This window comes from Salminus brasiliensis, chromosome 14 (genome assembly GCF_030463535.1).
Source record: "Salminus brasiliensis chromosome 14, fSalBra1.hap2, whole genome shotgun sequence".
Taxonomy (NCBI): domain Eukaryota; kingdom Metazoa; phylum Chordata; class Actinopteri; order Characiformes; family Bryconidae; genus Salminus; species Salminus brasiliensis.
This window is the reverse complement of record NC_132891.1, coordinates 8,368,268-8,383,506: the sequence shown is the minus strand read 5'-3', so window position 1 is coordinate 8,383,506 and position 15,239 is coordinate 8,368,268. Positions and strand designations below refer to the sequence as shown.

Sequence of the window (15,239 nt, the reverse complement as noted above, 5' to 3'; positions counted from 1 at the left end):
CACACTCCGGACCTGAAAACAATTTCCACAATTTCCCATATGGCTGGAGACAACAGGGCCCACGTCTCACGCAGGAAAATTTAAGATCAACACTTTGGCTATAAAGCAGAGTTTATGATTTGTTTAATGGATGTTTTGATGTGAAATATACTTTTTACACACTGCTGTCTTCCAACAAGGCACTCACGGTAAATGACGGCAACACTTTTTAATTCAATTTAGATTTTTAACAGGAATCCATTTCTACCTCTGTTTGGCTTCGGCCGGCTGAGCGAACTGAGCGGAAGGCTGATGTGGAGAGCTTACGGGCGGAGAGTGCCTACTACTCTGGCTCAATTTGCCAAGTCAGTTCAGGCCATCCATGGAGAGACGGATCTCTTTTTGAGAGGGGGGGGGCAAGAAAGGAGAAGTGGTGAGTCTGCAGTTTTGATGAACTTCAGAGGGGTGAGAGGTTCATATTTTTCTCTGGGATTCGTACGAGGCCAGATGCGTTCGCATATGTTTTCCTGCGGGATCCAGATGCTACATTCAAACACCCATGTGCTTAACAAGCTGTGGACATAAAACATCGGCTCCGTCGCAATTCCAAAGCGCTTTTTGGCGCCTGCTGCGGGATGATTTATCAGAGCATCATGAGATACAAAGTGAGTAGAGTTTCATACTGGAGGTATGGAGATGTGTTTTTAACAGGGAGCTCGTTCTAAACGCCAGCTATTTCCCTCAGATGAGCGAGAGACGTTATGGATCGTAAGCATATGTCTTCAAAAGTGAAGAGACAACACGCAGTCATGATGAGCACTCCACTGAAAGATAATGACACCATGCCGCACTAAATTAGCTCGTGATAGGGAAAAACACACACACACACACAACAGAGCTGACACCAAGGCAGCTAGAGATGATGATGCTGGGTTCCGTCAATGTTTATTCCAGCTTCGTTCCAGTGCTACTTCTTCAAGCTTGTAAATCATGTCCATTTTTCGCGTAAGAGAAACAGTTACAGTAAGATTTCTTTCAGGACGGCGTACCTAAAGAGATCCACCAACCTTGTGGATGTGGGTGAACATCTGGTCTTTAAGCAAAGTTTAAAATCAATCTAAAAATTCATTAAATGTTTTCATCCCTCCTCCTCCAGACATACCACTAGGCAGGGCAAGATGGATTCAATCGAATATCAGGAAATCCAAGGTAAAAACATCACGTAATCTGCTCAAGCTTAGGCGTCACTGGACCTTGCAACAGGACAATGATCCCAAGCATACCTCAAAGTCCACCAAGGCTTGGTATCAGAAGAAGTCCTGGAAGATTCAGTAGTAGCTGTCAAAGTCGCCTGACTTGAACCTCATCAGAAGTCTTTATCGGGATTGGAAAAAAAGATATTTGAGAATATTATAAACTTGAGAATATTAGTGAACATAAGGCACTGCTCATGATGAGGAACATTGCCAGAAGATGGTGTCTGGCTAGGCATCAAGTTTGCAGTAGTCATTAAAAGTGGCAATTTGTGTTAAATTTGGAGAAACCACTTGTTTTGGTATTAGGTTGATCTATTTAAATTGGTCGTTTGATTGGTTGATTGCAGTGAGTTTGTAAATTTTGCTAATAAATCTTATATGGAATGGGGGTTGCATTATTTCGATTGCATATATATATATATAATTTACTTTTGGATATTTTGGGAGTTACAAAAATTATGATATTATGATAAAACATGCACTGTAATAATCTATAACCAGAAATTATTGTCAAGTTATCTTACTCAAGCTTTAAATCACCATTTTTGATATATGAAGCATTGTGCATTTTAATAAAACTTTAAAAACACGTTATGTTAACAATGTTTGACAGTTTACAGCTGTACAGAACCAACATCAAAACTGAGCTATCTGCACCCAATCTGAATAAATGTTATTGACAACAGTGATTCCACCTTTTTGAATGATACGTCCCCCAAAGAATGGTTCTAGGTTTGGATATGGAACACACGTTTACTGGTACAAGACCATAGCATCATATTTTTAAGAATCATTAACTGTAAGACCTTCTAACAGGCCAAAAGTGGTTCCTCTATGGCTTCTCTCCAAACAACCCATTTTGGCAGTGTTATTTTTAAGAGTGTAATTTGAATGGTTCTGCTTTTCAGATGGCATCTAGGAGGGGCTTAAATGAGGTCTCTTGTCAACTGAAAATAGGTGAGGTGATGACGAGCGGGTCCTGTTCCTGCGGCTGTCCCTGGCTGGCCTGCTTTAGCCTTGTGCTGATGCCTTTACATGCACTTTATTGGGCTTCTGCAATATACACTCAGTCTTGCTCATGCACACTTCCGATTTCAGCGGCATATGAGCCATGTCGACACTAACGGTTTTATCAGGGCAAGACATCCATATCAAAGAGTGTGATAAATGCTGGGTGTTGTTTTAAGCTTAAAATGGCCTTGTTTTATAGAGGCTGTCTGCACCCTTGAGAGAGAGAGAGAGAGAGAGAGAGAGAGAGGGAGAAAAAAAGGCCAATGGGGAACTTTATTTACACCACATGGAGCAACACTACAAGTCCCTGCAATTCATGTTAAGTTGGTGAGAAATTACCACTTTGGGAAGGAATGTGGCCTCTGTTTTACCCAGAAGACAGCTGGATTCTCTGTTTTTCCTCTTGTGTACCCTCCTGTTAACCCATCCCTTCACATACCACAGGCCACACTGCAAACAGCAGTGACCGTATTCTTTGAAAGGGATTCCTGGCATTCCTCCATTCTGAGGACTGCCATTTGAACACTCCTTTGCCAACATAAGACTGATAGAACTCAAATCATGATCATTCTGTTGGAGGAAGAAACTGTTTGCTGCAACTGTTTCACCAAATAAAAGGGTGATGTGCATATACCTGGTCAGGGTCATATGATAATAGACAGTAGCATAAGAAGTGTATGTGTGGGTATGGTGGGGTTACCTGAGAGTTTGCCAGCTCTTGAGACAGCTCCTGTATTCTCTTCTGCTGCTGGACCAACAAGTCCTGCACTGAGGCTAAAGTCGCCTGCAGCTGGGTCACTGCAGCCAAAACATACAGACAGTGTCAATGTTTAATAAGAACTACTACTATTACTACTAGATACTAGAAAATATATAAATACAATATTCTTATGTGCATCACAGCCAGATATAGCCAGCATTTAGGGAAGACTGAACAACTGCTTTAGAACTACTATATGGACAAATGTATTGGGACACCTCTTAATGAGTGAATTCATTCATCAGTCTGCCGTTACACACATTAGTGCAAGAATGGGTTGTTCTAAAGAGCTCACTGAATTTCCAGCATGGTACTGTAATTGCATTACATGCCACCATTGCATCAAGTCAGTTGGGGAAATTTCCACATTATGGCGAAAAGCAGAAAAAGGCAAAAACGGTGATGAAATGTTTTTTTGCAACAATAAGCTAACGAATGATACATGAATCAAAAAGGCTTCATTAAAATCTCATTTGGCGAAATTTTGTTTTTTTTGTTTGCCCACTCCCAAATTACGAGCCACGTCACTAAATGATCATCCCCCAGGAGACTCCAAGCTGAATTCAGAAGGAGAAAATCAAAATGATAAACAGATAAAAATATGCTAAAATGTACTCCGCCCTCGAATCTTCTGTTGATGCTGCTCATAGATTTCTGTTTGGCTCTTCTTTCCCCTCAGTCAGTAATAGAAGACGACTACATTTGTTCATGATTAATCACCAGTGTCTGATCTTGTATCAACCCACCGTCTCTAAACCTCCATTAGCATGGGTTAGTCTCTCTCAAACTCTCCAAACAATCAACAAGACAGAGAAAAAAAATCCCCTCATTTGGGAGCCTGCGGAGGAGGCTAGACAAAGTGTCCTCACTAATCTGAGTAAATATAGCTCATTTTCCATCGACTCCGAAGATTGTGTTATTGCCAGGTTGAGACGGTCCCGAGGATCACAGAGAAAGCCCAGGAAAAGCAGCGCTAACAGGCCAAGAGTTGGTGTTATTAATGGGGGTATCATTTCAAATAACCCAGAGCACAAGTTGCTCTCCCCCTGCTTCCAGTCACACATGCATTCCCAAACAATGCATTAAGTTTCCAAACTGATTATGTTACAGAAAACCAATAAACGCCTCTATAAATCATGCTCTGTAAAGTGTTAAATCAACTCTATGGATTAACATCAACAGATATTATTAGCTGCCGACTGTCGGCTCTCCAGTGCACGGTTGCAGGGCTTTCCTTTCACAGAAACAGCTTTTCAGCACATATTACATGTGTTCCTTCAACGCTACTCGCCCAAACGACACGGCTCAGCTACTAGCGTGCGTCAGGAACGGAGATAAAACGAGAGCGAGAAAGTAGACGACTCTATAAAGCGTCCCTTTAGATGCTTATGAGAGCGCATTAGCTTGCATATCACTCCGCTACGGTGGATAGCAATCTCCTGATTGCAATGCGCCTAACTGTTGAACGGGACCTACTTATCGCATAGAGAGCATTACTGTTGATGAATTCTTGGACTGTGAGTATTTATTGTATGCAGGATAATGGATTTTCACTGTACATCAATAAGGGTTTAGTACCTTGCGGCTAGCAGAAGTTCAGTACTGCGTAATGAGAGTGAGCAGTATGATCCAAATGCATCAGAATATTCGAGGATTTCTGAGGTACGTAAACTACAAACAGTAGAGAACCACGCTGCCATTAACAAACCGGTGAAGGGTAGAGCAGACTGACACCCAATCAGCTAGTTAGTACTGTAGAGTGACTTCACACTGATGGTTGTTTACAGGTGCTCTATAATCTGCCTAAGTCTGTCTTATTTTATACAACACTCTATGTCCAAATGTTTGTGGACACCCCTTCTAATAAATGCTACTTTAAGTTGCACCCATTGCTGACACGGATGTGCAAATGCACACATATGCACAGCTAGAAAAGTATTGCCAACAGAAGTGCCAACTGCTCTCTGGAGCAGATGAACATGAACCTATTGGTGCCATTCCATGCCTAATGCCAGGTGTGGGCTAGAGGGGTAGAGCTGTGGAGCAGTGGAACAGTGTTACGGTGTTCTCTGGAATGATGGTTGGTTCTCCATTCAATACTTTTGGGATGAGGTGGGGTTGCGATCATTCAACATCCTGGCCTTACTAACACTCATCGCTGAATGCAACCAAAATCTAGTAGTCTTCTTCCCTGGAAAAAAGCAGGAAACACTTTTTTTATTTTATTTTTTTTATTTTAAATTCCCTTGATTTCCGAAGAAACAATGAATGAGCAGATGTCCCAATACTTTTGTCCATATAATGTTAGAAGTACTAATACTCATGATATGGAGTACTGCGTAAAAGCATAAATTCAGTACTTTTGACAGAACAGAACACAAAACCACAACAACTAAATATAATAATGACAGGAGGACAATGACAACACTGACTATATTCGATCGTAACATGATGAAAAACAGTCAGTGTTGTCATTGTGCTTTTTTGAGCATATGCTGTACATCGCCAGTGCTTAAAAAACCTGCATGTTTCATTATAGAGTGTAACTAGTAGATGGAATGCAAAGTGAAGGAAAGAAAAATCATGGCATTAATTATGGGATAATATTTGGATTTTGGATTCTTGCCATCTGCTACAGGTGCACTTTGAAAATGTCTTTACATTTCTCAATGCACTATATGGACAAAAGTATTTGGACACCTATTTATCCTGTTGTTGTTGGAGTCACTGCTTCCACTGCCCAGGGAATTGGATGATCACCACCCACCCATCCCTAACTCATCCCAAAAGTACTGGATGGAGCACCATCCATCATTCCAGAGGGCACAGTTCTCCACTGCTCCACAGCTCAATGCTGGGGGGGGGCTTAATACCCCTCTAGCCCACACCTGGCATTAGACATGGTGCCAATTGGTTCATGTGTATCTGCTCAAGAAAGCACTATTCTATTGACAATACTTCTTTACAGGGACTGGGCAAGCTGTGTGTGTGTGCACTTGCACATCTGTGTCAGTTGCTTTCAATATTACAAGTGAGTGTCAATAATTTGGATGCTGTTATTTTAAGGTAAAAATGCTACCTAATGCTACACAGTTCTGCCTATCTGACTGGGGCAGTGTTGGTGGTCTACCAGGCCCTGCACGGTTGTTAATCCTATTTTTTCTGAACTTTGGAATAGTTTCAGTAGTTTATCGCATTATCTTTTATCCAATCGTTGCCGGAAAACTTAATAACTAATAAGTGAATGAACGTTGGTCCCAGACTACTCCACAGTACTGTAACCCGAAAAGCACACTGTGAAGTAAGCTATCGTGACATGGCCCATCCCCCATTTTGTAAGCAGTTGTGTTAGCAGACATATCACTCAGTTGTTCAGGTTCTACTTTGATGACCAATGCCAAATGCTCAGGCACAGCCCACACTCCGAGCTCAGATGCAGAATGTGAGCAATAATGCTGCCATTCACTCTGGCTTGGCCCGAAACAAGCCTTGTCTTTGTAGAAAGTGAGTGGGTGAATCTGAGAAGCTGCAAGTGGTCTCCCAGCTGGTGCGAGGAACCGCACAGTGTGCGCTGTGTAAATTATTCAGTAAATACCTCAATGTATTGTAAACTACATATGTCCAAGCCTCTCTGTTTCTTTAATGGCCAGCTGGTCACCAATATGCTCTCCACTGACAAAGAGGCCAAACAGGCAGCACAATTCCATTACAGCTCCTGTGTGTGTGTGTGTGTGTGTGTGTGTGTGTGTGTGAGTGTGTGTATGCTGAAGTGCATCCAAGACCCATTCATTAATTGTCTGTGCAAAGTTGCAGGGAAATCATAATGGGAGTCAAGGCCTACTCACAGGCGGAGAGAGAGAGTAATGCGGCCGCATTCAAAGGGACACATCACTTCATCGCGCTCGGCGCTGGAGAAACACATGAACTTTAACAAAGGGTGCGAGCAATTGGCACGAGAGGCAGTCAGTCGCTATTACTCATGTTGTGAGGAGAGGGGGAAACTCACTCTGTAATTGCAACCCTCTCCCAACTGTTCACTGAAACAGTCATTAACTACAATAGCAGCTCGGCTACTGCAGCCACAGCAAATTAGATCAGCAGCGTGACTGACTGACGGACCAGCCGCCGAAAGGTGGACTATTCCGAAAGGGAAAAGGAAGGGAGAGAGCGAGAGTGAGCGAGAGTGAGCGAGAGGCAGAAAGAAAAGAACAGGATTGAGAAAAAGAGAGAAGAGAGAAGAGAAAGAGTGCAGCGGAAAGTGAGAGATAGAGACAAAAAGAAGAGCATGAGAGGAACAGATACACAAATAGAGCAGGAGAGAGAGAAACAAGAGAATAGAAACAAGAGAGTGAGAGACATAGAGAGAATAAAGAGACTAAAAAAGTGTAAGAGTGAATGACAGAGAGAGAGAGAGAGAGAGAGAGAGAGAGAGAGTAAAAATGATAGAGATAGAAGTGAAATACTACATACAACAGAGAGTGATAGAGAGAGAGTGATATACATTGAAAACTACATACAACTTTAGCAGAGAGAGAGAGAGAGAGAGAGAGAGAGAGAGAGGAGAGAGAGAGAGAAATCAAGAGCAAAATAGAAATATCAAATATAGACAGAGAGATCAATAAAGAGAAAGAGAGAGAGAGAGCGAGAGAGAGAGAGAAATTAAATACTACCTATAACTGAGGTAGAGAGATATTGAGATACAGAGAAATAGAAATGTTAAATATAAAGATACAGAGAGAGGGAGAGAGAGAGATAGAGAGAGATAGAGATAGAGAGATTGAGGTAGGGAATGCAATAGATAGAAATAAAATACTACATACAACCTTAGTAGAGGGAGGGGAGAGAGAGAGAATGAGAGAGAGAGAGAGAGAGAGAGGGGAAGAGAGATGCTTTATAAAATTAGAAGGAAATTCAACATCAAGGCCTTTCTTATCGCTGAAATCTCCAGCGTGACCCTAAACAAAGCAGGAATGATGGTAAACCCAAATGGAAGAATGGCGAGACAGAGATCAGAACACAAAGGAAGGATTTTTTTGCATATATGAACCAAAATGACAATGAAAGAGCTCATTTGTTAATCAGATAGAGAAAGCCACACTAAGCTTGCACGCAAGGGCTCAATTCAGAAGGCTTCCTCGGGCACTCCCCAGCCCATAGCACTGCACAAACAGCTTAATAACAACCCCACTCTATAACACACACACACGTATAAAAACACATTAATACAGGACGATTCTTTCAGACCAAGCGTTGTGTGTCTGATATAACGTGTGTAACTGGTGAGATCCTCTTGTGGGGAACATTATTTGCTTATTTTGATCTGCGAGATCATAAAACAATGGCTGGGCCGAGAGCAGCACAAGACACGGGCCAACCGACAGCAGGGCCTGTTTGTCTGGGCGCACAATATGGTATTTGTTTTTTACTGTTCAAAAAGCCAAAAATCAATAGTGTATACAGACTAGCTTTACTCTAACAAATTCAGCCCTGCTGAGTACAATACCTCTACAATAGACGTGAGGCCTTATGCAAAGTGACTAACACCGGTTTCGACAAATTTTCATTTTCCAAACAAAGACTCATCAAATCAGTGTGTAAACATGTGCTCACAGTGGCCCTGGATTAAGTCCCACCTTTAGTGTATGTATGTATGTGTGTGTGTATGTATATATATATATATATATATATATATATATATATATATATATATATATATATATATATATATACAGTCATGCCCGGAAGTATTCATACCCCTGGCAAAGTTTGACTTAAATTTACTTTTATTTAACCAGAAGTTATATTTTTGCCTTGAAACGACACAGGCATCTCCCAGGAGATAACACGATGATGTACAAGAGGCATCATTGTGGGAAAAAATATTTCTCAGCTTTTATACACATTTGAACAAAAAGTGGCATGTCCAAAAATATTCATACCCTTTGAAAACTGTCACAGTATATGGGAAAATCCAAAGTTCTATACCATTCCAAATAGTCCAAGCTGTTTTAAAGCATCCTAATTACCCTGATTCATTGGGAACAGCTGTTTTAATCAACTCAACAGGAGAAAAACAGCAGCTCTCTGCAGTTGGTTTGTGGACAGTCATGGCTAAGACAAAGGAGCTCACTAAGGACCTGCGGCTGTGCATTGTGGCCGCTCACAAGTCAGGAAAGGGCTATAAAGCCATATCAAAATGTTTTCAAGTTCCAGTGGCTACAGTGCAAAGTATTATTAAAAAATACAAGAAGTTCCGCACTGTGGAAAATCTCAGAAGATGTGGTCGGAAGCCAAAAGTGACACCTGTGCTGGCCAGGAGAATAGTGAGAGAGGTGAAGAAAAATCCAAGGATCACCACCAAGGCCATCCTGGTGAATCTGGACTCTGCTGGTGGCGACATCTCAAGGCAGACAGTTCAACGGACACTGCACACTGCTGGGTTCCACGGACGCAGGCCAAGGAGGACACCACTTCTCCAGAAAAGGCACACAAAAGCCCGCTTGACCTTTGCAAATGCTCATCTGGACAAAGAAGAAGACTTCTGGTGTTCTGTTTTATGGTCAGATGAAACAAAAATTGAATTGTTTGGCCACAATGATGTGTGCACCATTTGGCGTAAAAAAGGAGAAGCCTTCAACCCTAAGAACACCATCCCCACTGTCAAACATGGTGGTGGGAACCTAATGTTTTGGGGGTGTTTTTCAGCCAATGGACCAGGGAACTTGATCGCAGTAAATGGCACCATGAAAAAAGAGCAATACATCAAGATTCTCAACAACAACATCAGGCAGTCTGCAGAGAAACTTGGCCTTGGGAACCGGTGGACATTTCAGCACGACAACGACCCAAAACACACAGCCAAAGTGGTGAAGAAATGGTTAGCAGACAAAAACATTAATGTTTTGCAGTGGCCCAGCCAGAGTCCTGACTTGAATCCAATTGAGAATCTGTGGAGGGAGCTAAAGATCAGGGTGATGGCAAGGAGACCCTCGAACCTCAAAGAGTTGGAGCTCATCACTAAAGATGAATGGGCAAAAATACCAGTGGAGACATGCAAAAAGCTGGTCAGCAATTACAGGAAGCGTTTGATTGCTGTAATAGCCAATAAAGGCTTTTCTATTAATTATTGAGAAGGGTATGAATAATTTTGGACATGCCACTTTTTGTTCAAATGTGTATAAAAGCTGAGAAATATTTTTTACACATACATACACATACATACACACAAAGAATATGTCCAAATATATTTACACACTGTGTGTGTTTAAGTCACCAATAGAATAAGGTAAAGGTAAAGGTGCACGTATTTGTCACTGTACAGTGTACACTGTACAGCGAAATGTGTCCTCCACATTTAACCCATCTGGTAGTGAACAAACACTCACACACACACTCAACCCACAAACCAGTTATCGATATCCCGGCGCTCTAACCGCTGCCCCACTGTTGAATAGGACAGTAGATAAACCCAAACCTATTGTGCTAGAGAGGTATAAAGCCCCTGAGAATAAAGCTGTGGAGCAGTGGAACTATGCACTCTGAAATGATGGTTGGTGCTCCATCCAATACTTTTGGGACAAGTTGGGGATGAGGTAAGGTGGTGATCATCCAACTTCTTGACCTTGCTCTTGTTCTTGTCACTAAATGCAATCAAATCCTCACAGCAGTGCTCCAAAATCAAGTAGAAAGTCTTCCCTGAACAGTAGAGACAGTTACTCCAACAAAAGCAGGACAAACTCTTTTTGAATACCCTAGAATAAAGGAAGGAACAATAAAAATGTGCAGGTGTCCCAATACTTTTGCCCATACAGTGTGTGTACGTACATATATAGGCTCAGTCACACAGGCCTAGACTCTCTCGTGTGTAGCACAGCTGTGGAGTGAACGCTGCACTAACGAGACTAAAGTTTCTCTGGGAAGTGTCCCGCTTTCATGGTTGCTGGTTTGTTTAATTACAGCAGTAAGAAGCGTATGAGTGAGGGGCGGGGGGGTGGTGGCTGTGGGGGGTTGAAGAGGGGGGCTCGTTCTCTGACAGCCTGGCTCAGATTCCTCACCTGTCCAAGGCACAAGACGCACCTGTCACTGCACACTTAATCACTGGCCCGCTCAGCCTCCAGCCAGGGAGCCACACCACCACCACCTCCACCATCGCAAAAAATTAAAATGAACTTTCTACCCATGCAGTTACAAAGGAGGGAAAAAATATTACCCAAAAAAAAAAGAAACGCTGTCATTCCCCTTCCCCTCATTAATATTCTGAGGTTAAGAGCTTTTCAGCGAAACGTAATTAATTGAGGCTGAGCTGACAGTAAACAAGCAATTTCAAATTAAAGCGAAATGACAGGACCGTCATTTGTAAAATGTGAGCAGATTTTGGAGACAGATAAATGAAGGAAAATGTTAAGGAGGAAAAAGTGATGAAGATATTAATCTTCACCTGTCTGTGTCAGCGTGCCACTCATCTCGATGATGCTGCTCTCGATCCTCTGCAGATGCTTCTTGTCCTCTTTGCTGCCCATAATGAGGGGAAGGATGTATTTCTGCAATTAAAAACATGACACGCTATTAGAATTCCTCTCAGGAACAGGGAAAACAGGGCCACGGGCGAGGGCATGTTTAGCAGCCACACACCCACAAAGGGACGCAGATCTGCTGCTTTTCTCCAAATGGGAACCAACAGTAAACCAACACGGACTCTCATCGGGTTCAGCAAACCCGGGCGGAACCCGCGGCGCCTTCACTACGGATGCATTTGCAAGATCAGTTTATATATAATACAAAGATATATATATAATACAAAGATATATATATATATATAATAAAATAAAAAAGACAGAGTGGGTGGAAACTGGGTGAAACTATGGGTAAAATATTTGCATATTTTGCGGTTTTTCAAAAAAACAACACTAAATCATCACCCGTGGTCCAGAAGGATGTTTAGCTAAAGCTTTGCATTTAGAAGCATAATTAATACGCTTATGACCACATTTAAATAAATAAATAAATAAATAAATAAATAAATAAAGTAAAGTAAAGCGTCCCCCCACCACTACCGCCACCCCTCCCTCCCTCCCCTACTTTCTCTCCCTCTGGAAAGTCTTGTGGTTTACTCACTTCATCCACTGCAATTTAACTCAATAGCTGACACACAGGCCAAGAATTAAGCAATGGGGCGTGACTCTGGGTTCAACTTCATTAAGCCTTTTTGCCCACAGCCTGGCTGCTCCATTCCAACGTGTCACCTTCCGAGGACAATTGCTTGTCAGACTTAAGCCTTGTTCAACAACAGGCTCGTACACAAAGCCTGAGCAACTAGGTCGGAGGGCTAACACACACCTTCCAGGCCTGAAAAGGCTACAGCTTCTCTCATCTCTCGCATGTAAAAAGGCTTCCTTTTCTAAGCAAGCATGGCCCTGGTGAGTAACACTGGATTAATCACAGCTGGAACAACTGTCTCAGAGTCCAGATACCCTTCCAAAGTTTGGAGGCACCGTTTGCAGTAAAATAAAGCTGAAGTAAAGTTTGTTGGAGAGGCAGGTGGAGAAAGGTTTATTATGATGGTAAAACTCTGTAGTGCAACTTCAGCTAAAGTTAACACACCTTATTGTGTCCAATACATTCTAGTACATTAGCAATAGTATTTTATTGGTTTTACGAAATAAAGAACCAAAATAAATCAAAGAAGCCCTAGTGCACGTTACCACATCAGCGATGCCAACGCTGACCAGACAAAACCACCAGCCATAACACAGTAGTAGGGATGTAGCAATATTTTGTTATTGTGATTAACAATATGTTTTTCTAAGCATATTGAGGATACTGTTGGTGCTTAAGGAGCACTGATCAACTGCAAGTTTCATTACTAACACTTTAATTAGACTGGTTTAAGTGGATCAAGGGCAGCAGATGTTGACTGTATTCAGGATCTGATCCACCAATATCTCAGGTCATAGGACTTGCTGTCGTATATTATTGCTTATATATTATATTAATACCACCTAAAATGCCTAAAATGCCCCACCAGCCATGGTCTCTACAAGACCTCTGAAGTTGCCCAGTGGTACATAGCACCAAGATGTAGAGATGTCTAGCAGTAGAGTGGTGAAGTCGGCTCAAATCAGACCTATTGCTCCATCACATTCCAGAGAAGCCTGATTGGGCTGAGATCTGGAGAACTTTGGAGGCCAGTAGAACACCTCAAACTCTTCATTATGTTCCTCAAACCATTCTTGACCTGTGTGTGCTGCTGAAAGAAGCCACTGCCGTCAGTGTTGTTTATGTCACCTACATAAACAACAATGTTTATGTAGGTGACAAACTGGTAAGTGGTCAAACTGACATCTACATCAATGACCAGATCCAGGTTTACCTTACAGAAAACTACCCAACACTAGCCTGTATTTAAAGTCATGAGGAGTCTCTCGATTGTCAACTTGGACAATGATGCATCCACTATTTCTTGGCTTGACTAGATGTTGTGAAGCATGTTTTCTGCGGCCATCTACTTCAGTCGTTTTCTGTGCTCTTCCTGGCCTCTTGGTGCTGTTGAGCATGTCTGGCCGCTCCTGCAGAGTCAGTTTTGGTTTTTAGGTTAATAATAATAATCCTCTTCACTCACATAGACGTCTCTCTGGACAGTATATTGAGAATTACCATTAACAGCTACAGAATCAACTCCAGGCTTTTTATCTCTCTTTAATAATTCTCCTTAAAATAAGAAAGATCAGGTCATCAGAGGGAACAGGCCATTTATGGAGGTGGTGTGTAGAGGCAAAATTACAAAAATGACAAAAACTGTGTTACTGTCCAAATTTTATTTTATGAAACAAAAAAAGTCTGTTTTATTTTTATTTTAGAACATTTAAACAGTATTCAAAGTCATACTGTACGTATTACTACTGAATAAAGCCGCACCTATTGCAATTCCCTGTTTCTGAACTGTCCGGTCAGGTCCTTTGTCTGCTGGACCTGAGGAACAGTTGGCCTGGCCAGGTTTTCACAGCAGCACGAGTGTTGTTGACACGGGCAGAAGTAATAAACACTTTTAAGTTGAAAAAGATTAAATGAGTGTCAGCGGCAGGGTAATTAATAAGAGGGCTGCTGTGAGCTGTGTTTACGCTCTGCTCTATAGCATAAATAAAGGATGGGCCGAGCGCAGGGCATATGGAGGCAGCTCCTGTGACATGACAGCAGTGAGAGTGCTCGCACCAGGGAATAGCACGCCTGCAGCCACACACACACACAACCCGCACAGCCGAGAGACTGACAGCAGACAGGAGAACCACAGACTTGCATATGAGGACAGGAGAAGAGACAGGAAGAGAAATAGAGCAAGAAAGAACCATTAAAACATTCATTAAAAAAGTTGAGAAACTTGGATTCACTGTTTTCAATAAAATCTAAAATTAGAAAAAATAAAAAAAATAGTAAAATTAGGACAATCCAGGTAAGCCTCTGTCTTTGACATAGTTAAAGATGTCGGATCTTTATTTCAACAACACTAAAAGATGGCGGTAATATAACTAAACAAATAAAACTGAAGAAACATCTCAGAAAAATTTGTAAATTAATGTCTAATTCATAGAAAATCAGTGGTGGTGGAGGTGGAAATGGCACAGTTTGGGGCTGCTTTGCTGTAGCAGGGCCTGGCAACCACTTCATCACAGAATACACCATAAATTCTTTATTGCATCAGAGGGAGCTTGTGGAAAATGTAAGACCATCTCTCAAAAACTGAACCTCAAGCAAAGGTGGACCATGCAACATGACAATGACCCAACATTTCAGTAAATTCACAAAGGAATGGCTCTGAAAGGAATGGCTCACCTTATGTGGTACAACTAGAGAATCAAAACAAGCAAAACACTCACATATACACACACTGCCCAACATGCATACAGCAGTGCTCAGTACCTACCAAATGGGGTCCATGAAAGGACGACTGGTGAACTGCCAACAGGGTTATGGGCACCTAAAGCTCACTGATGTGATTCATGGAGGCCCCACCTCACAACTTATAGGTTATACTTATAGGACAGATACCACAGAGCTCCTTTTAGAAGTCTTGTGGAGTCCATGTCTCAAAGGGTCAGATCTGTTGTGGTGGGACAAGGGGGACCTACACCAATATCAGGCAATTATTGCGAACAGGTGTTATGGCTAATAGGTGTATGACTTGATAAATTACCTAAAACAGCTTCTAGTTCCTCCCAAACTCTTCAAATATTAAACTG

At 41.9% G+C, this 15,239-nt stretch overlaps 1 protein-coding gene across 1 annotated transcript in view; it reads right to left on the bottom strand.

The window, feature by feature from the left end:
* pex14 (peroxisomal biogenesis factor 14) overlaps nt 1-15,239 on the bottom strand; it is a 100,286-nt gene that overhangs the window by 13,608 nt on the left and 71,439 nt on the right. Inside the window, exons 6-7 of the mRNA XM_072696547.1 lie at nt 11,444-11,546; nt 2,947-3,044 (exon numbers count right to left, since the gene is read on the bottom strand). Of these exons, the coding sequence (XP_072552648.1) occupies nt 2,947-3,044; nt 11,444-11,546 (201 nt within the window). The remainder of the gene's footprint in view (nt 1-2,946; nt 3,045-11,443; nt 11,547-15,239) is intronic.